General features: G+C 39.3%; 1 protein-coding gene across 3 annotated transcripts in view; it reads left to right on the top strand.

Moving 5' to 3' along the window:
• Positions 1 to 26,958, top strand: part of ZNF385D (zinc finger protein 385D) — a 911,235-nt gene that overhangs the window by 878,711 nt on the left and 5,566 nt on the right. For all 3 annotated transcript variants that reach the window (XM_066351542.1, XM_066351544.1, XM_066351543.1), the window contains one exon: positions 13,456 to 13,689. In XM_066351542.1, coding sequence (XP_066207639.1) covers positions 13,456 to 13,689 — 234 coding nt within the window. The remainder of the gene's footprint in view (positions 1 to 13,455; positions 13,690 to 26,958) is intronic.

Raw genomic sequence — 26,958 nt, forward strand, 5'->3', positions numbered from 1 at the left:
TGAGCCGTGTGCTGGCCTCACCTGCCTCTCCGTCCTGGTTTCCAGTGAGATACAGGGGCGCGAAGCCCAAAGTCTCTAGACACAAAGTGATCATCTTTTTTTTTTTTTTTTGTCTCATCTCCCCTTCTGTGGGAAGGGCAGACAGTGGCCATGGATACTCTTTTCTCAATAAAATCAGGACAAAGCTGTCCAAGAGGTAAGGCATTCCTGCTAAAAATAACATGAAAAGGTCGCCACCTTGTCTGGTGGCCACGGCCTCAAATAACCCCAGGCTCTTCCTTCTCACCCAACTTGCCTTCTGGCTCTGACTTCTCTCCCCAGGCCTGTGAATTGGCTGTCATGATCTGGCTGTGATCTCGACTCCTTGGCAACCGCCTGGATGTGGTCCGCCTCGCACACTCCCTAGCTGCTCAGACTATTCACTGCACACGCCCAGCCCTGGACTGCTAGCTTCTCCGCCTGGCTTCCCCCCGGGGCCGGGGGAGACTGCCAGGAAGAACGGGAACAAAACTAGTCCCACATTGCAGTGAGCCTTTTCCATTTGTGGGGAAACATCATCAAAAGAACCCAATGTTGATTTAAAACAGGTCTACAGAAAACAGGATACGTAAAAAAAAAAGAATCTCTTCTATTCCAAGAAAATGATTATTTTTTTTAAAGTGATCAATAAAGCAACGTGGTTTACCCAAAGTGCTAGCTCTGAATTTTAATTTCACAGCTGGGCTTTGTTTAAAAATTGAAATAATGCTAATTAAAAACAGCTAAACAAACATATGTCCAAAATAAAATAATGGTTGTTTTCTAAGGCTTAACTCAGAATTAATTTTTAATCATTTTATCTAAATTAGTGATGAAAATTCAGAACTTCTATTTATATCAAATGGTCTCTACAGTCGTATTAGGATTTGCCTCATGAGATGATCTAGCAAAGGGTGAAATGGAATAGAAATGCCATCATCTTTTGATACGTCATGGGACTAGATAATTTATATATAGTAGCTCTTTATTTTATATCTTTTGTAGCTATAAAAATATTCTACCAGACATGAATAGCCAGGACGAACCATCAGAGATAATACAGATTTATTTTGAAATTAATTCTCAGATGGTTTATTCTTTAACATAGCTCTACCTTAAAATCTATTTATCATAAAGTAGTGAGTTATATCTTGGATGATTGAGCTAACCAAGAAGTCTTTTTTCCCCCTCCGTATGTACACAAAATACATAATTAGATTTGAAGCTATTTCAATAATTCCAAAATAACTAGTCTGTTAAATGAGGTCTAAGGAAAATCAACATGGTTATTCTGTATTATATAGACAAAAGAGAAGTGGATTTTTCTTTAGTGTTTTAATTAGTGTTCTGGTGAAATGGTGATATGATTATAATGATTATATTCTCAAAAGAATGCACAGTGTGGTACATTTTTGTGCAGGAGCAGTCTGCTGTAGCTTGGAATTTCTGGAAGTGTGGTAGTTTACGGAAATAATAGGAGAGATTGTTTTATATCTGGAATTTCATGAAAATCCGGTTTATATGGTTTGTGCAGGTAAAAGGGGAATTCTCCCATTTTAGAATGAGGTCTGTTGGTTTCACTAAGAGGCATGTGCTCCACAATTTTATTAGTTTCCAAGTAATTCCATTAATTTTTCAGCAGCCAACCCTTCAGTAAATAATGAGTAGAATTTTGATTTCTGCTGCTCTATTTTGATGTGCATATTTTTTCTAATTTTTATTTGTCCTCCAACTCTTAAAAATCCTCTTGGTTGAAGTATCAATATATTAACATTACATAGAAACAACTACTTTGAGGAGAGAAATGTTATCAAAAATGATTATATGATGCCCTTCCTTCTGTTCTCTATTCTGCAGAGGGGGAAATGAATTAGTAATAAATTGCTTTTGGGGATGGAATGACTCAGAGTTTGATTCCTGAGACAATATACTTTATCATTTAAATGTAATGCTTAGAACTTGTTGAAAATTTGTCATTTAAAAAATATACAATATATATTCTGAATTTTTTAAGGGTCCTCTCTTTTTTTCTCTATTTCTCTCGTCTTTACCAACCATTTTCTACAATTTTTCCAGTGGAACTTATTCCCTGAAAACTCCTTCCTGGTCACATTAAAATTTGAAGACAAAAAAAATTGCATCTGGATATCAATATGACAAGGTCCTAGCAGTTACACCATGGTGTCTTTCTAGTGATTTGAATATTCCCTACATAGTTAAGCTGTGAAACACTAACACTGTACTGACAATTGCTAAGTAACTCGTACACATACAATGAAATGCGTGAGACCGCATGGAATACTGTTTTATATTATTAAAATGAAATATTGTATTATTGTGCCATCCATGATGAGGCTTGTTTTCTTATCTCTAAGACTAAGGTACAAAAAAACTTGAAGAGCTGACAATTATTACTTTCTTATTAAATGGGCTGCCTGACAGCAAAGATTTATATCCTAAATGGCTTGGCGTGACTCCCTCCACATTCTCGATTCTCTACACATTCTAAATTCACTGTTCAGACGGCACGATCTCCCTCACTTTGTGTTCTGTTTCAATTAGTGAAAGCTTTCAGGATTCATGATCTACCGTGTCATAAACCTCGGTAGTTAGACGTTATGGACATTAAGGACACAAGGCGAACCCTTGCATTTAACCTAGCAGAGAGCCAAAGGAAGAAGACTATTACTATAGACAGATAAACTGCCGGAGGCAACCACTGAAAAAGCAGGCCATGACTTCTGATGGCGATCAGATGGAGTTTTTCAATGCCCAGGTCTCATGAATGAAATGGCAGCTGTTACGGTGGCGGACAACGCTTTTGTCCCTCTGAAAGCTCTCGGAACAGGGGAACTGCCATTTATAGATTTGAAAAGATGATTTGTTTTCTTCTGCCTTAGTGAGAGAAGAAAAAAAAATCTTTATTAGAAGCCTGAAAAAGGCAGTGTCCTAATGCAGTGGCATCCAAGTCACTTAAAATAGCTTTGGAATATATTGATTTTTCCCCCTTTCTTTCTCTTTGTACTATGTATCAGAAAGTTTAGAAATTCGGACAAAGCAAACCCCTTCGTCCTTCTCAATTGTCTGTCCGCTGGCCAGACGCTCTCAATGAACTCTCGGGGCCTAGCGGTCTTGCCTTCCAATTAACTTTATCCCTTCTGATGCTACTCAGAAGAGATAAAGCATAGATTCTGTGAACAATATAGAAAACAAATTTCCGCCTGACCAGGCGGTGGCACAGTGGATAGAGCGTTGGACTGGGATGCTGAGGACCCAGGTTCGAGACCCCGAGGTTGCCAATTTGAGCGCGGGCTCATCTGGCTTGAGCAAAATAAAAAATGCTCACCAGCCTAGACCCAAGGTCACTGGCTCAAGCAAGGGGTTACTCGGTCTGCTGAAGGCCCACGGTCAAGGCACATATGAGAAAGCAATCAATGAACAACTAAGGTGTCGCAATGAAAAACTGATGATTGATGCTTCTCATCTCTCTTTGTTCCTGTCTGTCTATCCCTATCTATCCCTCTCTCGGACTCTCTCTCTCTGTCCCTGTAAAGAAAAAAAAATTTAGAAAACAAATTTCCTTAGAAACATAGACTCCAACTTACAGAGAGAAGACTCTCTTCTTACAAAAGGACTCCTAGTTTTAACTGCTAAATGGAACCACTAAGTAGTTTTTTATTTCAGCTTCAAGGATCTGAATGTGTCTCTATCCTCCCTCGTGTATTATTACCTATATCTTTAAAAATGTATTTTTTAATAGACATGGTTTATTGCTTGCTTGAGTAGCATTTAAAATATTTTCTCAAGAGTTGGTTTCTAATGTATTCCAAATTCCCAATCCAGGGTAATCAACTTGTCCTGACTTACTGGGGACTTTCTCTGCTTTAGGACCGAAAGTTCCGTTTCTCAGGAACTCCTTAGTCACAGGCCAAAACAAGTCGGTGATCATCCGATCCCTCATTTCCCATTTTGACTTTCATGACTTTCTATTTAAGTGACATTAGAGCGCTGAAGCTAAGACCAGTTAAGCTAAACCAGAAACTAATTGGCAGATCTGTCAGTGGTGGCTCTAGAAGTGTGGTCCTGAGCCCAGCTGCGGCAGCGACACTTGGGTCCTTGTTGGAAATGCTCGCATCTAGGCCCCAACCCAAACCTAGCAATCATAGACCCCCGTGGGCAGGAGTCAACAGCCTGTCTCCTATGAAACCTCCAGGTGATGGTGAAGTGTAGGGAAGTTTTAGAACCACTAGTTCACAGGGACAGGATGATTTCTGATGCACAGAAGTTCCCAGTCCCTTGGCCCCATCATTGGTGGATGTTGTGAGAGCAGAAAGAGCAGAGAGAATAGAGTGAAAGCAGCAGAGTTTGAAAAATTAATGTGACAAAGAATGAGTAAGAGGGAAAACTTAGGTTAGCAGGTCAGAGATTTGCTATTTGAATTGCTGTGCCCATTTTCATGTTAGCGCCTGCTGGGGGGGATAATCTCAACTTTTCAAAGAAAGGCAGGTGCCTAACAGAACAAATGTATTGACCACAGCCGCTACATTTATCAATTACCAAATATCTCACGAGCTCTAATCTAGATGTGTTATGGAGTGTGTGTGCGTGCGTGCGTGCGTGTGTGTGTGTGTGTGTGCGCGCGCATATGCGCTATAGGAGTAGGGAATGTAGTCCTCATTGACTTGCAGGAACTGAAGCTCCATTGTGGTAAGATATTAGAGATTGCTGAGGTGACTGTTACCAGTCAAGAATCCCACTGGGCTATGAAGTAGGAACCCTTACCCACAGCTGACAAGACGTGACAAGGCTTCAGCCCTACAGCGAGTCTCTTCTTGTGGACTTGAAAGAAAGGAACAAGGGCAAATTATCTGGTAAAGGGAAAACTAAGACAGGCCATAATCATTACATCTCTCCTTGAAGTAGAAACCCTGCCATCTGAAGGGGAACCTTAGTCAAGCCGTCGGATCGGAGTCTCTGAACCATTGTGGCAATGAGCAGTGTTTGGGAGCACAGTGTCCCTAGAGAACCTTTCAAAACCAGCTTCCTGCAGCTCATGCAGAACACAGAGAAGGTTGTGCCCCACACACGGTTTTATACACACATACGCACATACATAGTTGCTAAAACTGGAAATGTAGAATTTTTACATAAGACTCTTTGGCTTTTCTCAAAATGATAATCAAAACGGCTGGTAAAACTGGACCTGCATGTCGAAAAGGACAGGAACTGACTTGAGCGGTGTAATGTGCTACCTGTGTTTTCATGAGGCTGTGTACTCGCCCGTCGACTGAGGTTGCTAATTGCCCTTCTTCATTCATTTATATCTTCTGTCTTTCTCTGCTGCTGCTGCTGTGTGTGTGTGTGTGTGTGTGTGTGTGTGACTATTGCCTAATTTTCTAATTTTATGCCTACTTTTATATTTGATGAAATCTCAATTCCATTTTGAGGTCAAGGACATTTCAGAGATGGAAGCTTTAAAGAATAAAGTAGACCTCAGCTTTGGTCGGCCAGCTGGTGGAGCTTGCCTAACTCCCCAGGGGACTGGGTTGTGCCCCTGGAGCCTCTGCTCTCCCTCCTGCTTGACCTGATCCTCCTCCTCATTAGCACCGCTCTCGGTTGCCTGACCCAAGTCAAGCCTTCTTTAATCTGGCCCTGAACAACGCCTTCTTCTGAGGGCTTCTGCAGCCACACGCTAACCGGACAACCGCATTCTCCAGCCTTCTTAGCCCAAAATTTTAGTCACTGAGTATAATACCCTAAATTTCTGATAAATTATCCCATGAAAAGAAGGCTAGTCTGACATTACTCTCTCAAAACACATCCTCTGAAAAATGGGCCAATCCAAATGAACCTCATTGGTCCCAATTCAAGAGGGAAATCCAAAAGTTAGATCACCTTAAAAAAAAAAAAAAGCTCTTGCCCAAGTACCATATTACCATATTTCCCCATGTATAAGATGCTTCCATGTATAAGACGCACCTTAATTTTGGGGCCCGAAATTTGAAAAAAAAAATGTATTACATAAAGTTATTGAACTCAAGTTTTATTCATCATAAAAATTCATACAACTCCTCATCCTCACAAAAAAAGCAGGAAATGCAAATAAAAAGTCTATAAAAATACCTACAACAACTGTCTAAGGTGGACCCAGTTTTTAGACCCCAGATTTTCCAAAAAAAAGGTGCGTCTTATATGTGGAGAAATGAAGTACTTTTCATCAGAATAATTTGCGTTTTAACCTGCATGTGGTGTACATGGCACAGAGTGAGTTCAGTAGATAACCGTCATCGCCAAGTGTGAGTCTATATGTGATAGAATTGTCTCAAACCATAGACTGGGCAGCTTTGGAAAGCATCTCAAAAGATGCAGTTCAATCTTTTTGCTTTCTAGGTTTTTGAAATCTCTTGCTTTTCTATAATTTCTATTAAATGCAAGACATGGCAACTCTAGTTCAAATAGTATAAAAGTAGAAAGAATTACTCACCTGATCCCTTACAGTGGTCGGCAAACTGCGGCTCACAAGCCACATGCGGCTCTTTGGCCCCTTGAGTGTGGCTCTTCCATAAAATACCACGTGCAGGCGCTACCTCGGTAAGGAATGTACCTCTACCTATATAGTTTAAGTTTAAAAAATTTGGCTCTCAAAAGAAAGTTTTAGGACATTAAGAGTTTTATTCAGGTCACTATAGGACCGAATATGCCAGTTGATTAAGAAAGCGCAGTGGATCACTTTTTGCATGGTACAAAGTATTGGGGGTGAGATAAACGTGTTTGAAGTACAACTTATTTTTCTAATAATTTCCAGTGACACCTCCTCCTGTTTATCCTCCTCAAAGAGAGCAAACCCATAGCCCCTCCATTCTCATCACATGAGATCCCTGTCACTCTTCAGTGTTCAAATCGGGTATATTTAAATAAACCTCCAGTAATGAGGCAGAGGACCTGCCATAAGAGGGTTTAATCAGGACCACTGTACAATTTGCAGGGCCAAGACAAGAGTACAAATGGACCCATATGCCATGTAGCTGAAGATGTACAGGCTATGCTTGAGCTTCACCTGGCAGCCTTTCAGCCTGGGATTGCCCTTGGGACCTGGAGGATGAGGAATCTACTTTCCTGAGTCCTGTTTTCAAAGCCAGGACGTTTGAGGGGTGACTGGGCCAAGAGAAGCTGGGTAGCCCTCTGGAGGAAGTATTCATTTACCACAACCTCATTTTCTGGGATCAGCATTACCAGGCAGTTTAAAGCACTTCCCATGCACCATAGTAGAGGGGACAGAGGGAATATTTTGAGGACCTTTATCTGCATAGACATACATTAGTGTTAGTGATGACACAGCCAAGTTTATACAAACCAACCTTCCTCTCTGATTTCCACATAGAAGCTGTGTTGTCCTCTTAGCTCTCAACACACACAAAGCCAGCCATACACACACACACACACACACACACAATCACAAACATGCACACAAACACACACAAACTTGTGAATTCTGGCCTTTGGGGCACCCAGTTCAGCTCTCACATGCCTTTCCTATAAGTCCTGTTTGCTCAATTGGTCATCAAAGTCTCTAAAACATTTTACAAAATCGAAAAACACAATAGACTATTTTTAGTGGCTTGGTGATACATGGAGCCCTCCTAATACAGAGCCCAATGCAGGGGCCATTTCTGCCTGAGCCTACAGTGCTAAATAAATGTCGGTTAAATTAAATAAAATGCATAGGAAAGAAACCACCAGTAATAATTTCTAAAAACTTGTGATTTTTTTTTTTTTGTCATAAGCGCCATTTTATTCTTCAAAATGTCAACATATTCAAGAGGAAGGAGCTCTCTGCTCACTTTTTAGCAAGCCTAGGTGAGACTTAAATTCACCCAGGGAAGAAGGAAATAAATTGTGTGTAATTGTGAGTCTTCAATCTACAGGAAAACATGAGGAGCATCTTTGGGTCATAATCTTATTTCCGGTTCCCTAGGAGAAAACTTAACTCACCACCCATTCTCCCACTTCATGAATGAGGTCTGTAACTAGGAGAATAAATTTCTTAGACCATATCACTTGTTGGTATTTTCTGGGATCTTTTCTTATGTTTTGTGGATTTAAATATATATATTGTTGTTTCATACAAAGATGAGAACCGCAAAGGGGCCACTCTGCAGTCAAGTTTCCTTTTATTCTCGACTAACGCCCCATTCCACAGAGAACTGGCAGTCTGTTTTGATGCCAAAGCCAAACTGTGGCAGTTGTAATAATGAGTATTTGCTACAGGGCACTGGCAAAAAAAAAAAATGACCTAGAAATGCAAACTCAGATCATCTCAAACCTCTCTCTTCCCTCTGAGCTGCACCCACTATTTTCAACTCCCTGTCACATTGATTGTTCCGAGAAGGGTCATTGGTTGAATAGTGCCAAGAAATCTGAATGCGCCTTTGGGAAACAGTAAGAAAAGTGAATTATTTTTCTATTTTCTTATTTAAAAAAAAAAAAACTAAGAAAAAAAGGTGAATAAGGAAGGCCTGTGCTTTACATTTTATCATTTTGCACAAGAGGTTGTTTGAGAACTGGAGGTTTTTCTTTCCTCCTCCTAAATGGATTCCAGTAACTTAAATACTTTAACATAATGAATGTTTAGACCAGGGGTAGTCAACCTTTTTATACCTACCACCCACTTTTGTATCTCTGTTAGTAGTAAAATTTTCTAACCACCCACTGGTTCCACAGTAATGATGATTTATAAAGTAGGGAAGTAACTTTACTTTATAACAGAGTTAACAGCAAGTTAAAGCATATAATAATAATTACTTACCAAGTACTTTATGTCAGATTTTTGCTAAGTTTGGCAGAATAAATCTTTATGAAACAACTTACTATAGTTAAATCTTTTTATTTATACTTTGGTTGCTCCACTACCGCCTACCATGAAAGCTGGAATGCCCCCTAGTGGGCGGTAGGGACCAGGTTGACTACCCCTGCTTTAGACATACAGGATAGACTGTAGCTCAGGCCATGTTTAGTTTCTTTTAAAATCAAATTTTTAAGATGCTATCTTCAAATGTGTGTAATAAATCATGACCAGTGTGAATTAATTGAAGAAGAGGTAGTTAATTCCTTTATGAAAAGATTAACATTCTAGCAATAAAAAATGGATAAAATAAGTGAAGATCATGTTATTCTGAGCCAGACTGTCTGAGTAGCAGCTTTGGCATCGACTGAATTCCCAAATCTCTCTGAGCCTCAGTCTTTTTTCTCAGACAAGGATAAAATGGCATGCCCGTTACAGGTTTTTGTGAGGATTGAACGAGTTAATTAATACCTGTAAATGCTTTAAAAGTGCATCCACTAGAGCATCAGACTGGGACGTGAAGGACTCAGGTTCAAAACCCCAAGGTTGGCAGCTTGAGCGCAGACTCATCCGGCTTGAGCACGGGCTCATCAGCTTGAGCGCGGGGTCGCTGGCTTGAGTGTGTGGGACCATATACATGACCGCGTGGTTGCTAGCTTGAGCCCAAAGGTCTCTGGCTTGAGCCCAACATCACTGGCTTAAGCAAGGGGTCACTTGCTCTGCTGTAGCCCCCTAGTCAAGGCACATGTGAGAAAGCAATCAATGAACAACTAAGGTTCTGCAAATATAAGTTGATGCTTAACTCTCTCCATTCTTGTCTGTCTATCCCTCTCTCTGAATCTCTCTGTCTCTGTCAAAAAAAACTGCATCCACAATCATTCTGTATAATTGTTGTTTATTTAGTCATTCATTCATTTATTTTCTTTCAATAAATATTTATTGACTTCCTTTTATGCTGATTGAGGGTTAAGTTTATTGTTATTATTTAAAATTATAATGAAGTGTCTCATTAACCCCTTTAGTTTGGGGTGGATATTTATTGGCCTTCTCATTCTTAGTGACTTAATATAGAACCTAGCACAAAATAGCTACCTAACATATGTTGATGGAATGAAGTTTGAATACCGAAGTCATTGCAATGTAGGACAACAAGCACTGGATTTGGAACTGGGAGATGCAATGTCAAGTCCCAGCTTCTCCCCTAGAATACTATATGACCTTGAGAAATTTACTAAAATTTTCTAATCCAAAAACTAAGAAAGCTATACTGTAGCTTCTGCCTATGATCTAAGATCCTGTCTTACTGTGAGTCTGCAAAGTAACAATGATACACAGGTGACTGGTTATCATTCTATTTCCTTAAATATAGTAAATTTTTAATATTTTTAGATTTTTAGAAAAGATGCAAGATTACATGGGGTTCCAGTATACCCTGTGCCCAGTTTCCTTTAGTGCTAACATATCACATTACTATGGTGAATTTCTCAAAACTAATGAACCAACATTGATACATTATTCTTAATGTATACTTCAGTCAGATTTCTTTGCATAAAAAGCTTTTTTTGTTTTTTTGGCCTCGGGATCACAACCAGAATACCATATTATGTTTAGTCCTAATGTCTCCTAAAACTCTGCTGGACTGTGACAGTTTCTCAGACTTCCTTGCTTTGATGTCCTTGACAGTTTTCAAAACTATTGGTCAGGAATTTTGTAGAATGTCCTTTAAAGTGAAGGTTGTCTTATGCTTTTCTCATGGTGAGACAGGAATTATGACTTTTGGGGAGGAAGATCACAGCGGTAATTGTCATTCTCATCACATCATATAAATAGTATATGCTTTTAACACAACCACCGATTTAAGATTCTATTTTAATGTATGGGTAAGAATTATGTATTTCCCTGGCCAGATAGCTTGGTTGAACATCACTGTGAAGTGTAGAGGTTATCAGTTTGATCCCCCGTCAAGGCACATACATACAGGAACAGATTGATGTTCCCGTCTCTTTCTCTCCCATCACCTTCCCTTCCTCTCTCTCTAAAATCAATAAATAACAAATTTTCAAAAAAATAATTAGGTGTAATTGTTAATTTAACATAGCATATTAAGACAAATTTCTTTGCTATATGTAATTTTTAATTCAGTTTACAAAATTCTCTTTGAATCCAGCATAATCTTAAAATATATTTACCATAATTTTTTGTTAAAAACATCCCCTTCACCACTTACAAATAAAAAGTAAGTGGAAAGTGCATCTTGTTCTAAATTAATAGTAATCCTACCTTTGTGGACTCAAGTTCTCTATATAAAATTAAAAATGAAACATATAACTGCAGTTTTTTTCAGGTTTACTGCAAACTGATAACAGATCTGTGCTCAGCTGTGTGGTCTAAAGAATGCAACAAAGTAGAAGCGCCAGAAATTAATCGTTTTGATACTAATTCCCTAAGCCTGTCTTATGCAAGGGACTTGCCTTAAGAAATGTTAATGCTTCGCTAAATCCTGGGCATAGATTATCTTAAATTCTAGCATCTCTATCTTATGGTGTCTGCCCTCAATGCACATTATCCTCTGGGGTTAGGGAAAAAGACACTAAAGTAGCTGTCACAGGGATTGGAAGATCCATGGTTTTGTTTATTTTACACTTTTATTATGAATTTCACTATAAATAGGTAAGTCGGTTTAGGATTGCTATGATCTATGCTCTGTATAATTTTCAGACTAAGACCTAAAATAAACATGATCAATCCAAAGGAAAATTTGTTAGAAGTAAGATATTACTAGGACTATCTTTACTTAGATTTAAAATGAAATAAATAACCAAAGGATTGCACTCTAGCTCCAACAAGTGGCCACACTGAGTTTATATATCTCTGTATTTATAGTTGTTCTTGCTATTACCTATAATTGTCATTTTATTCAGGTACCTCATTAGGCAAGTAAAAACTATTCAGGGAATGGACCTCTCCATGTTCAAAAGAACGAATGAATTCTGGTGGTAAAACTTGGTGTTAATAGTAATTTTATTTTTCTCTAGCCATGAGAGACTGATGTGTCCCGTCCCCCCCCCCCCCCCCCCGCCAAGGTTGGTGGATAATTTCCATGACACTGAAGGAGGCTTACTTGATGATCTTAGCAGCTAAAATAAGTGATTAAAAGTGTGTGAAGTGTCAGGCAAAGGAAATAGGATCCAGATGAATTGTTTTATACACAGCCCTCAACAAGACCTCATTTATCTTCTTATTGACTAGTGTTTCTGACACCATGTTTGGGAAAGAAGCCACCATTAATCTCACCTATATTCCCAACGTCTGTTTCTGGATCAAAGGGGTCCCCAAGTTAAAATGCATCCTGTAGCTGAAATCAACTCTTGATAGGATGAGCTAACAAGAAGTAGGTGCCGATGAGGACAGCATTTCACTACAGGCAGACCACTGTCTGTTATAGCCACTGCTCCATCCATTTATCATGGACTTTTCAGTGTGGCATTAGGTAGTGACATCAGCAGCATATGAAATGAGAAGAAATTGCAAGTTGCAGCAGCTGCTAGAGCTGGAGAGACCACCTGGGAATATTTTGAATAGGAGGTTGAAGAAACAGCCAGCCTGGAGGCAGAATAAGTAGTATAAGAGTAGAAAGGATATAAGCGTAGAGCTCATTTGCAGTTGGTTGTTGGATATGCAAACATTGCTAACATTATGGTAATTGGTGTATTTGGAATGAGAGCTGTGTATACCCAACTGAAGTTAGGACAATGAAGTTAGGACAATGAAGACAGAAGATTATAGGGTTACAGTGTATCAACACTTCCATGGTTATCAATTCTTGAAACTATTTGACATTAACATGGTGTGACCAGTCTGTGAATTCCTTGTAAAGAGTGACCATTAATGTTTGAATACTATGTCACACATTCCCCAAACACAGCCTGGTACAGAATATGCATTTACTAAATACGCCATACTAGAATCCTCTGATTTTGTATATTAATGACCTTAGTACTTCGTGTTGAATATACACTTTGTAAATAAAAGGATGGTTTTCTAAACTGTTGATCTGGACAAAGCAATATATCATCAAGGTTCCATTTTTTTTTCTTTTGTATAAGCATGTACAAAAGGATCAGTACTTACTTTTTAATTAAAGGCATGAACAAAAAAGGAAAATAGTCTCTATTTTTGTAAAAATAAATGTAAAAATAAAAATATATTAAAAAGATTTATCCTGTTTTTTAAAAAGTCATCTGCATAAACATATCTGTATACAAGGTATAATACATTGTAAAGATTATTATACCAAGGTCATATGTTAACAACAGAAAGTTGTGGGTATATTTATTGACTCCATAGGAAAATAATGTAAAATGTATTTGTATATATTCAAGAATTGTCTGAATGTTTAATATCAATATACGAAACTCCATATGGTCATCTATGTAAAATTCCTCATGCAATGACTGACTTATAGTTGACAGGCAGCAATTGCTAGCTGCTCTTATCGTTATTAGCAGAATGTAATATTAGTGATATATTTCCAAATAGAAAAAGATAACACACCACTGTTTTTCCCTCTTTTTTTTATGCTATTTTGAATGCAGACAGTACTCCAGGGACACCAGCAATATCTACAACGACAACTGTGGAAATTCGCAAAAGCAGTGTTATGACAACTGAGATCACCTCTAAAGTGGAAAAAAGCCCTACCACAGCCACTGGCAATAGCTCATGTCCTTCTACGGAGACCGAAGAAGAAAAGGCAAAACGGCTTCTTTACTGTTCGCTATGCAAGGTTGCTGTCAACTCCGCCTCACAGCTGGAGGCCCACAACAGTGGTGAGATGCAGCAATTTCTTTCCTGTCTCAACAGCTCGGCAATTATCTTCCTCTGAATAGATTAGATCTTTTGCAGCAGGGGACAAAGAGGTGCCAGAAAACGGGCAATTATTACATGCAATTCATTAACCATTAAAAAATAAAAATGACACACAAAGTACCATCTACATGGGGTCATGGAAGAGTTTCCAGGGACCCTGGGCTGCGTTGTTTATGTGTTTGGGGTGTGTGCGCGTGTGTGCGTCTGTGTGTGTGTGTGTGTGTGTGTGTGTGTGTGCGTGTTATTAAACATTAGGGGATAAAGTAAAGTATAATTCTAAAATATAAGTTCTCCATTTATTTGATTTCTAGATTACTAAGTGCTTCCACGCATTCGCATCTAAATGAAGTTTTCTAAAGTTGTACCAATAACATGGTTGCAAAATTTGGTTCCTTAACTCCTTATACTTTTGGCTATTATAATTTTATGACAAATAATGTTGTTTGGGCTAAGTCTATATGACCTAGGCAATTAAATTTAAGAAAGGGCCTACTATGGGCAGCTATTGAGGCATGACTTTTACATGTAATATTTTATTCACTCTTTCTCACAACCTGAAGATACTAATTATCTTATTTGAGGCTCAGAAAAGGCATGTGACAATGTAAGTAATTGAGCCATCATTCAAACCCAGTTCTTGATGACGTAAACTATAAACTCTAATCTATCATAACAGAAAATACTGGTAAATCAAGATAAAAATTCTTTCTTAATATATTTTTTCTTAATATATTTTTATTTCATCCACCTGTTCTATATCTATATAAATATATTATATATCTGTATCTATATTTATCTGTCAAGATGTATATATATAGGGTATAGCTATCTCTCTAGATATAAATAATCATGTGTTTATTTATTTATTCGTTTAGTTAGCCAGTTAGTTATGGCTTGCCTAGCCAGCCTTTTTGCCCAAGTTCAACTTTTCCCTAAAAGACTGGGTTCACTGCCAGGACTCTGTCAGTAATTACAGTAAAAAATGAATCATTTGTGAATTATACCCTGAGTTAGTACAGCAGCTGTATGTTAACTGAGTCATTGACCAGTGACTGTGCTGCACTGGTAATATGCTAGTATTGACTTCAAGACTCTAAGGGAGTAATTGCAGATGGAAAACAATTCCTTCACACGTCCCTTTCTCCTGCGTATAACATAAGCTGTACTCAGGCAGAGTTCATGAGCTCAGGGGCCAAGAAACTCAGAAGAGCATCTGTCCACTAGTCAGAATCTATACCATGCAGATGTGCCGCGGATTTATTCATACAAACACATTCTTCTGGATGCAAGATAATTGGGAGAGCATAGATGTCTTTGGAAGACCATATATTTCTCAAGAATTCTTGATCATTTGCATAGTAACAGAGAAATATTCATGAGTTGAGGGACACAAACCATATTCTTTGAGGCTGGAGTTAATTTACGAAGAACTTGGATATCCTTTCTGAATTCTTATCAGAAATATCTGATAAAGAAGGAAAGAGGAATCACTGACTTGATTATATCACATCTCAACATTTTTCATATTACAATTACATTCTCTTCATTTCTACTTTGTGTGTCAGAATTACTCTCTGAGCTTTAAAAACTTTCACTCATGGTGCTTTAAATATATGTGTGTATATATTCATATACTTTATATGAATATTAACTATGTTCATATAATACATAAATGTATTAACATTTTTTCTAAATATATTTTAAATATATTTTTTAATATTTACATTAATTTTATATAAATATATAATTAAATATTTATAGTTACGTATTTAAGATATTTTAAAATATATTAAATATATGTTAAATTTCTATTTTAAGTAAATTTATATTTCAAATATATTTTCTATATCCAGGGGTTCTTATTTATTACATATCCAAGATTTGTAAGGTACAGCGTTAGGGGAGAAAATAAAAGCAAAAACTCTCACAAATGTTGTGCCGTCATAGCTGAGAAGTATTAAAACTGTCTCATCTGGAAATTTAAGGTGGTGAGTGTGGGTGTCACCCTTACTCGAATCTGTCTATGAGGCGTGTGCTCTGAACCTTCAGCCTAAGCAAGGGACTGCAGGCGCTTCCCTTCCCTCCCTGCTCTGCACGAGTTCCGTCCCCCTATGTTCCCCTTTCCATGTCAGGGACCTGCTTCAGGGTCCAGGCCTAAAAATGCTCATTTTAGGCGTCACCCTAGACTTGGATGAGCCAGCTGTGCCAGATCTGGCGGCGGCCAGGGAAGAGGGAAGGGCGTACCGTTAGGTGCTCTTGGACGACACAATCTGGGCACCAGTTTTGAGCTCCAGATTCAGCTGTGTTGTTTGTACCTTCAGTAGTGTTGGGAGGCTCGTCTGGTCTGGGACTCCCTCTACATCAGTGGTCCCCAACCTTTTTTGGGCCATGGACCAGTTTAATGTCAGAAAATATTTTCACGGACCGGCTTTTAGGGTGGGATGGATAAATGTATCACGTGACCGAGACAAGTGTCAAGAGTGAGTCTTAGACGAATGTAACAGAGGAAATCTGGTCATTTTTAAAAAAATAAAACATCGTTCAGACTTAAATATAAATAAAACGGAAATAATGTAAGTTATTTATTCTTTCTCTGGAGACCAGTACCAAATGGCCCACAGACCGGTACCGGTCCGCGGTCCGGGGGTTGGGGACCACTGCAAAGCAAAGGCGAATGCTGTCCTTCTGCCAAGTGCCGGACAAGTGCCACTTGCCCGCTGGTGTCCTGCGTCTTTCCTATAGGGTCTGATGTGGGAAACCCACTGGGTGAGTGGGAAGGAGAGGGGCTCTGTGTGTGCCACTCTCCCGGGAGGAACAGAAGCAGGAGTGGCAGGATTTATCCTGGGATTGCTGTGGTGTGTTTTAGTTTGTGTTTCGTCAGAAGCAACCTCGGATTTGAGAGCAGATAGTTTTCAGAAGAGGTGAAGGAAACGGGTTAGGGGAGTGGAAAAGGGAACGAGGGAAGAAAGGCATCCATTGCAGGGAGCTTCACTGAAGCGGTTATCAGTGTGGGCAACTGAAGCTCAATGAAAACGTGGACACTGCTCAGTGGTTTTACCACTTCAAGTGGCCACACACACTGACGGAACTGAATTAACTCAAATATTGTTTCTTCCTCTTCATAATCACTTGGCTATCATTGTTTACTTAGAGGTCATTGTTTTCATAACAAATATATATAGTACCACACAGGTTGATTGCATCAACTTAAGCATTTGGGATCTCACAGGATTTCAAACTATTACAACTTACTAATGAAACAAAAGTTTATAGATGACTTCCTATGTGTCTGGGGCTGACTGTATAATGGAGAGTTCTTCCAATTAATTTCAATGTATCATATGATATTTACTATAGGATTAGTAATAAAATGTGATCATTTAATGTATGAAAGCTTCACAGTAACCACATCAATGATTTAGAATATAGGCCAACAAAATATTTGGGGGGAAGTAGTCTATTACTGACATTATTTCGAGCTGCCAGCTCACCATGCTAGTGGAAAGCAGATTACCTTTTCTAATCCATTTGAACCAACGTGAATGAGAAAGGGAATTATGAGAATATTTTATAGTATACAGTTGCAAGCTGAAATATATACAGAAACTTCCCTGGAAAAGATACACAAGTAAAATTATACTCCCAAGAATTATCTGAATAAACAGTTTGATATGAATGATAGTCCACTGCCTCCTACTCTCATGCCTATGCCTTCAAAATATGAAAGCATTACTAAGATTGGATGGTGTTTTTCAGGGAACCAGGTGGGAAAGCCAATTCTGATCAAAAGCAACCAAGATGCAGGATGGGGAGATGTGTTCCTTGCATCCATATTATAAATGGAAGTGTTTTTCATTTGTTTGTTTTTCCTTTAAAAGCATATTGCATGCATAAATAAGGCCTGCAGCACTGAGTGGAATTGTGCATTTATGGTCTGCTCATGGGATGCCAATGACCTTTCAAAGTGTGTTTTTCTTTTAATCTTAGAAAAATGCATTCTTAATCATAAACACATTTTGGGAGTATAACTTTCATCAAACATTGCTTGTGGCACTGTCTAGTAGAATGTACTAGAATGGGCTAGAAGTGGTCAGACTTAGTTTTTATCACAGATCTGCAATAGCTTTTCAATGTGAACCTGGGCAAGTTAATTGTCCTCTTTGAGTCCATGTAGTCTCTCTCTTTCCATCTCTCTTTCTCTCTCTCTGAGTTAAGAAGCCATATGGCACTTTTTAAGGATCAAATATAATGGCATAATTATTGATAAAACCACAGCTGCTGATTGCATTATTCAGGGATCAATTGTGTTACCTTGTTTTCTTTCTCTTCCTTTTTCACAAATGTGTAGCCATTCAAAGTTGATGCTAATTGGCTTATGTTCCATAACATTCGAATACAGAATTTGAATAGAACCATTCCCACTTTGTTTTGTTTTGTTTTGTTTTTGTTGTTGTTTTTTTTATTTGGGAAGAGCATAGCTCTTCTGAGCTTACTAGCTGGGTTCACAAAATACTCTAAGGATGCTTAAAACTCCTTAGGTAGAAATAAATACTCTTTTCAAGAAATCTGGAACTCCCCTTTTATTGTATATTATAGACACAGATACTACCCAAAATGTTTTGTCTTTTTAAAAATTTCCCCAAACATCCTACTAGGTAATGCTTTGCTTAGCTAATTTTGATGATTTTTTTCAATATAATTGAAAGAAAAAACTTTAAAATGTTTTATAATTAACACTTATTACTATAATATATTAGGCAGATTTTTCTGGTGATGGCTTGAAGTGGTATCATTTGACAATTTCTAGTAAGCTTCTTCCAGCTCTTCTGTTCCTAGACACAGTTTATTTCATCCCTCACTAAGTTTTAATATTCATAAAATATAGTTGTTTAAGGATGGGTTTTACTAAATTTTAAAATGCTTCGATATTTCTAAATTTTTGCCCAAACAAAACAACAGTGTAAAGAGAAAGAGAAGACTGGCTAAAATGTATTGAGCACATAAAGTGCCAAAAGTAATCTTTAAAACAATAAATGCATTTAAGACATTTTAAAAGAGCATATAATTTCCTTTCTTATAGCTGAGCATTTTGAGACACACAGAAATCTAAACCACACAGCTAAAGGTTTATTATACCATTCCAGAGTCTGAACTCACGACTCTCTTTACAACTGTTTGCTGAACGTTATTAATACAAATATTGATCGACTTATGACCCATGCAACTTATGACCATTCGACTTTACGACCACAGTCGCTAGCCACGACTGCTACGCGTCTGGCAGCACAAGCGTTGCCCAGCTGGGCATACGACAGTGTGGACCAGCTTCCGGCAGCACTACCATCACTGCGTGCACCATTTCACTGTTATCCCAGACTCAGTACAGCAATTTGTGTTTTGTGTCTTGGATATTTTTCATCAAACCCCTCCCAAGATGTCTACCAAGAGAAAATTGTCTTTGCAAATATTAAACCAGTTGTACTGGTAATGCAGTGTTTTACTTAAACCTGATGAATGTAAAAATAAGAAACAAAATTGTATAGAGATGATACAAATGGCATAAAATGAACAAAGAAAATTATGATATATAACAATAATGAAAGAAAATTGTGATAAAATATGACTTAAAGATTTTTATAACATCATTTCACAGTACTGTACATATAGTCTACTCAACTTACGACCAAATCATGTTATGACTAGTCTGTCATGGTTGTAAGTCGAGCACTAGCTGTATCTAATACTAAAGCTGTCTTCACTCATCACCTTCAATGTGTTAGGCACTGAGAATAAAAATGTGAGCAAAACCAGGTCTTCAAGAGCCCCGTATCTAGTTTGTGCCTCTGAATTCAGGAATAAAATCCATAAAGACTTGTTCCATCAGGAGATCTGTTGTTATCCTTCAAGGGAAAACCTCATTGAAGCAAGCAAGCCATGGCCAATGTTCATGTCCCTGTTATCATTAAGGCCCAAAGAGGATGAGCTAGTCCTACTCAGCATCTTCTTTGATAATGGTAAGACTTTGGTTTGATTGAAAATAAATAGCCCTGGCCGGTTGGCTCAGCGGTAGAGCGTCGGCCTGGCGTGCAGGGGACCCGGGTTCGATTCCCGGCCGGGGCACATAGGAGAAGCGCCCATTTGCTTCTCCACCCCCCACCCCCTCCTTCCTCTCTGTCTCTCTCTTCCCCTCCTGCAGCCAAGGCTCCATTGGAGCAAAGATGGCCTGGGCGCTGGGGATGGCTCCTTGGCCTCTGCCCCAGGCGCTAGAGTGGCTCTGGTCACGGCAGAGCGACACCCCCATGGTGAGCAGAGTGTCGCCCCTGGTGGGCGTGCCGGGTGGATCCCGGTCGGGCGCATGCGGGAGTCTGTCTGACTGTCTCTCCCTGTTTCCAGCTTCAGAAAGAAAAAAAATTAAAAATTAAAAAAAAAAAAGAAAATAAAGATAAAAATTCTCCCATCACAGTTCTACTATTATGCCTTCTTTAAACTTTCTACAAATGATTAAAGAGAACGATTCAGCTTTGTACCTCATTCCTGTTCGACATGCCCATGTAGAGCATATTTGAATACTCGAGTCGTACTACTTGCTATGGTAACCACCAGCCCCGGTAGCTATTTGAATTTAAATTAATTACAAATTCACTTGCACAGCACAGAGGCCTCATTTCATGTGTTCAAGAGCCACATATGACAAATGGCCACCATAGTGACTGTACAGATACGGAACATTTTCATTACCACACCTCAGACAGCTATAATTCACAAATGATACATTTGGGGAATTATGATATGCAGTGTATTGCCTAATAAAAAGAATTTTTGCATACCTGTAAGTATTTGAGGTTTAGTTATTTCACATTTGGTGACATCTCGCTGATTAAGAACCAAAAGGAGTACCTTCAGAGTTGTATCCAGATGAACGGGTTTTTTTGTTGTTGTTGTTTTTTTTTTTTTTTTTTTTTTACAGAGACAGAGAGAGAGGGATAGCCTGGGGCAGACAGACAGGAATGGAGAGAGATGAGAAGCATCAATCATCAGTTTTTCATTGCAACACCTTAGTTGTTCATTGATTGCTTTCTTATATGTGCCTTGACCTCAGGCTTTAAACAGACCGAGTAACCCCTTGCTCAAGCCAGTGACCTTGGGTCCAAGCTGGTGAGCTTTGCTCAAACCAGATGAGCTGTGCTCAAGCTGGCGACCTAAGGGTCTCGAACCTGGGTCCTTCTTATCCCAGTCTGATGCTCTATTCACTGTGCCACCTCCTGGTTAGGCCACATGAATGGTCCTGATGTGTCTGTCCTTTTGTGTCCCTGTTCCTGTTGAAAGTAGTTTCATATACAGACCAAGTGGAATGTTCGACCTGTATTATTTTTCCTACTCCTACCTAATATAAAGTCATTGATGCTTAGAACATTTCCGGAAGTGTATATCTGAAAATGTGTTACACCCAAGGGCATGCAGCACACCTGATAGTTAGAGGTAGACAGGCCTTTGCTTTTCACTTTAGATGGTCTTTGACTTTCCACTAAGAGTATATTTTACTTTTCATCAAAAATAATTTTAAAAATTAGAGATAAAACCAGTTTAGACAAAAGGTAAACAAAGGCACTGCTTTTATACATAACTATTACAACCTCATATCTGTCTTACTATGAAAACGTGTCTCGTCTGTCCAGGGATTGACTGTTTAGTGTTGATTGTGTGAAGACCTTTTTTCTTGGCCCTCTTGTGTAATGGATAGAAAAGCAATGTGGCATTTTTTCATGTTCTTCAGAGTATTGCTTTAAGGAGATAACACCTGTGCCCATAAAGTGTGTTAAATGCATGTCTAAGGACACAGGGGAAAGCCTCGGTGTTCTGTAGTCAGTGATTATAGACAAAAGAGGGTTTCTGAATGCCTAACATTTCTCTTCACATGCTGGGATCTTGACGGTTGCTGCCGTGAGGATCCCTGCGTTTACCTTCCCATCAGACCTAGCCCGTGCTCTGCCCCCTGGGTCCCTGAGCTGGCTGGGTCTCTGGGGCTTCATTGTTCACCAAGTCTATCCCCACTGGTAGTCCTACATGTGGCTTGTCTCCCATCCCATCCCATTCCATCCCAACTCCAGGGCTCTTCATCGGATGCTGAAAGTGAAGTTCTACCTTTTTTCTGTTTTAGATTTCTTGTTTCCCTTCTCTCTTCTTTCACCTCAGCAACTTGGACTTCAAAACATTACTGATGAACCAGGAAACTCATTCAGGACACTACTTGATTACCTGATACCATGGATATCATTCTGGGTGCTTAATGTTTGTTGATATGTTAAGAAAGTAAACCAGACTTTTCATTGCTAAGACAACATGCAATCATTATTAACAAGGAAAATGCATATTATTACAGGAGGTTAGGGTAACAAAACTCTAATTTGACATTTAGAAGATAAAAAGAAACAGAATGTGGAGGCTTTTGATGCCAATTATACAGTTCAGGTGTAGAGATTCAAGAGCACTTTTCTTTCTTAGGACATAGGAGTTGGAATATAATGTCATTATACTAAATGTCATAAATAAACACATCAAAAAAACACCTTTGCATTTGCTCTTTGTATGGAGACTGACCCATTTATCTCTAAGCTGAATCATCTGAATTTGTCGATGAGAAGGTAACTAAATTATCACTGGCAGTTGCATGGGTTTGTTAAGGGTCTAGTCCAGCACTTTTCAACTGGTATGCCACAGAATTTTTAAAACATTCAATACCTGACTATTTAGTGAGGGGCACTGACCTCTTTTCCCTTAGATAGTCAAATTTAAAAAGTGAAAACAACGGCTAACACAAAAGTAGCCATTTGGTGTAAATGAATCAAAATTATACCGTGTGTGTGTGTGTGCGCACGCACGCGTGTGTGTGTGTGTATGTGTGTGTGTGTGTGTGTGTGTGTGTGTGTGTGTGTGTGTGTCAGACTACCAAAATATATTTTTTTGGTGTGCCACAGAATTTTAGTAATTAGTTCATGTGTGCCATGAAATTATAAAAAAGTTTCAAAATTGCTGGTCTAGTCTAACTCTAAAAATCTCATTTCATGGTCATTCTGGAAATTGATTGAAAGGTACTGAAATTTATTTTATACAGGAGCAAATTTTGCAAACTATACCAAGATACATGTTTCTATAAAATGAATCCCTCTGAAACGTCCTTTGTAATGTTTAGAAAGTTGCTTGGCAGCTTGAAACAGGACTTAAAAATAGTCATATTCTTTGCTCCTATAATATCCCTGATGAATATCTATTCTAAGAAAACAACCAAATATTGGATAAAAGATTTAACGAGTAGGATGTTCATTACAACCTAATTATATAGGGAAAACAGAAGCAATATAAATGTCTAAGATTAGTGGTTAAATATATCACATCCACATATTGTAAGCCTATGTTATCATTAAAAATCATGTGCATTTCTGAAAGTATATATAATTCCATGGGAAATTCTATACAAAGTCCCATTAACTATGTTATTCATACTTTTGAAAATAGACATATACAAAGAGAAAATAAAAGACTGGAACATGATAACCACTATTAATATTTTGATATAATTCTCCTTAAAATGTTTTTCTCATTTTTAATTTTTTTCCTCAATTTAAATTTTTTTTTTTTATATTTTTTAGGCCCTGGTTGGTTGGTTCAGTGGTAGAGCACCGGCTCAATGTGTGCATGTCCAAGGTTTGATCTCTGGTCAGGGCATACAGGAGAAGTGCCCATCTGCCTCTTCACTCTTTCCCCTCTCACATCTCTCTTTTTCTCTGTGTGTGTGTGTGTCTGTCTCCCCCCCTTATTATTATTATTATTATTATTATTATTATTATTATTCTTTCTTCTTCTTCTTCTTCTTCTTCTTCTTCTTCTTCTTCTTCTTTTCTTCTTTCTTCTTTCTTCTTTCTTCTTCTTCTTTCTTCTTCTTCCCTCCTGCAGCCATGGCTCAACTGGAGCAAGTTGTCCCCAGGTGCTGAGGATGGCTCCTCAGGCACTAAAAACTGGTTCTGGTTGCAACAGAGCAAGGGCCCCATATGGGCAGAGCATTGGTCCCTAGGTGAGAGGAGGAGATAGTGAGGCAGACTTCCCATGAACCTTGACCAGGATCTACCTGGCAACTCATCTGGGGCCAGTGCTCAAGTACTGAGCTATTTTTAGTGCCTGAGGCTTATGTACTTTAATAGAGCTATCCTCAGTGCCAGGGCCATGCTGTAACCAATCAAGCCACTGGCTGCAGGAGGGTAAGGAGAGAAGGGGGAGAGGGAGTGGGAAAGAAGCAGATGGTTACTTCTCCTGTGTGCCCTGACCAGAAATCGAACATGGGACATCCATAAGCTGGGCCGATGCTGTAGCCACTGAGCCACTGGCCAGGTCCTCAATTTTTCTGATGACCCCATGAATGATTTAATTTTTAAAAGTCATTTGTCAGTTTTCTTACTCATCTGCCTTTCCTTTGTACCTAATTTGAGAGTCATCTGAAAAGGGGGCATTGTAAAGATGATAGGGAATAAAAAGGAAGCCTCAGCTCATTTCACCTCCTTCCATGTATGACTTTGATTTTTGCAGATATAAGATAAATAAATATCTTGACCCAGGGTCACCAAAAACAAACAGCAACAACAAAAAAAGCAAACAACGATAGTATTTATTGGAGCATTACAACTTACTGAATTGAAACGGGCTGGAGTGTGGTTTCACATTTCAGCAATCATGAAGTTTCCAGTGAAGGTCATAGCCAGTGTCAGCCTTTTAAAAGTGATAGGAAGAAAATAGCCCATTTAGCTTCTTGCAGATGCCGTCCTCTGAGGGACGAGAAATAAAATACAGAAGCAGACTCGCAGCCAACCTGCTGTGCAATCACAGAGGCAGGCACAAGTCACGCAAGATGTTTACAGAGTTGAACCAGAGTAATCAGAGAGCTGATCAAACTGGCCATCACAGAGCCACATCCCTTTCAGCATCTTGTTTCATGGTACTGAGCTGAGCAGAATAGAGCATTGCAAGAAAAAAGAAAAAAAAAAACAGCTGGGGGATGAGGATTTGAAAGAAATTAAAATTCAAGTTTAGAAAAGACTGCGTTAACAAAGGAGAAAATTAAAGGTGCTAAGAGAGTGTGTGTAACTGGACTTGAGCTGGCTCAGATCATCTGAGTGGATTTCTAGCTGAGTCCCCATAGCTGGAGGGACTCAGAAATCCACTTTCTACCTGCCAGGAACTTTAAGTAGTGCTTGCTTTGTGAGCCAGGCAAACAATTTAACCTTTCTAAGTCACAAATCCTTTTTTCTAGAATGGGAATAATAAATGCACCGAACGCATAGGGCAGCTGTGAGCCGGTAAACAGTGGAGTGCAATACACGCAATGGTTCAGAAGTAAAATGGGCATGAGTTCTCCTAGTAATCCCAATTTATTTTTGTATTTTTCTGAAGTTGGAAACGGGGAGGCAGTCAGACAGACTCTTACATGCACCCAACCGGGATCCACCCGGCATGCCCACCAGGGGGCAATGCTGTGCCCATCGGGGCGTCGCTCTGTTGCAACCAGAGCCATTCTAGTGCCTGAGGCAGAGGCCACAGAGCCATCCTCAGCGCCTGGGCCAACTTTGCTCCAATGGAGCCTTGGCTGCGGGAGGGGAAGAGAGAGACAGAGAGGAAGGAGAGGGGGAGGGGTGGAGAAGCAGATGGGCGCTTCTGTGTGCCCTGGCTGGGAATCAAACCTGGGACTCCTGCACGCCAGGCCATCGCTCTACCACTGAGCCAACCGGCCAGGGTCGTAATCACTATTTTTATATATATTAACATACATTCAAACTCTTAAAAATGTAAATGCTTTAAAATTAAGAGGACAGTTTTCCTTAATTTTAGCTCTGCTTGGAGGCAATTCAGCTACCCTCACAGCTACCCGAACCCGGGTCCCCCGCACGCCAGGCTGATGCTCTACCGCTGAGCCAACTGGCCAGGGCCCAGGTGCATCTTATGGAGTGAAAAATACGGTTATATTCCATTTCTCCTCTTCCTCTAGGGACGTGACATAGGTGGGACTTAACTTGCCAAAATTTCATGAGGAAAATTTTCTTTTCTGGACCTCCACCGACTGTTTCTAATCCCCCACTATTGGGGCCAAAGCCTTTGAATTTCCTCTCATCTCCCTAACTCACCCAACACTCTGTCCCGAGCCAAGCCACCTGCATCTGGCTTTCTTCTCTTCTCTGGCAAGATAAAGATACATTACTTAAATTTTGTTGAATAGGTTAAAACTCTCTTCTGATCCACGCAGTTTTCACCCACCACTCGCTGACTCCTATCACAAGGGAATCAGGAAAGTCAGGATGAGAGTTAGTTTCCTACTGGCTCCTTTTACTGGTTTAGTCATTCACATGTCAAAGCAGCCCAGGAGTGCATCGCAGTTTGACTGAAGAAGCTGCATGAAAAAGAAACATTCTGATAACATCACCTGTTTGGATAAAGAAGGTTGAATAACCAGCAACCATCTATGCATACACACGCACACAATGTATATATTAATTATGTCTTGCTCCCTAGATGAACACTCTTTTGCCTGACTCTCAGACTATCTTCATAAAAAGTAGAAAAACTGTGCTGCACGGGAGGTGGGTGAGGTCCCGCAGCCACCATGGTGCAGACCTGTGGCTCCACATTTCGGTTTCTCTAGTCTTCTTGCTAGATGTTGACATTTTTTCTTTTTTTTTTATATGTTGAGATAGGAACATTTCCATGGCTCTCTGAAATTCAAAGTGGGGAATCTAAGTTGTAATAATATACATATTTTATATGAAGCTTTGTAAAGTTGTAATCATTTTGGAAAATGGAAACGTGGCTATACATCTGTTCCATGTATTCCTTGCCTCTTATTTAAGACTGGGTTCAGCGCTGACCTAGGGTGTCCTCAACATGTTTCCTTATTAATATTCAATGGTTCTGGGAGTCTGGCCCCAGAATTATAAGTTAGGAATCTTTTTTTGTGCGCTTGCAGAACTGATAACAATTTAATAAATACAATCAGGAAGGAGAAATCACTAAAAAAGGATTTAAAAAGCCAGAGTGGCAAAAAGGACATAAATGATTCAAGTGAAAATTTCATATCAAAAACACATGACTAAGTGGCCCTGGCCGGTTGGCTCAGCGGTAGAGCGTCGGCCTAGCGTGCGGAGGACCCTGGTTCGATTCCCGGCCAGGGCACATAGGAGAAGCGCCCATTT

This window comes from Saccopteryx leptura, chromosome 10 (genome assembly GCF_036850995.1).
Source record: "Saccopteryx leptura isolate mSacLep1 chromosome 10, mSacLep1_pri_phased_curated, whole genome shotgun sequence".
NCBI lineage: Eukaryota > Metazoa > Chordata > Mammalia > Chiroptera > Emballonuridae > Saccopteryx > Saccopteryx leptura.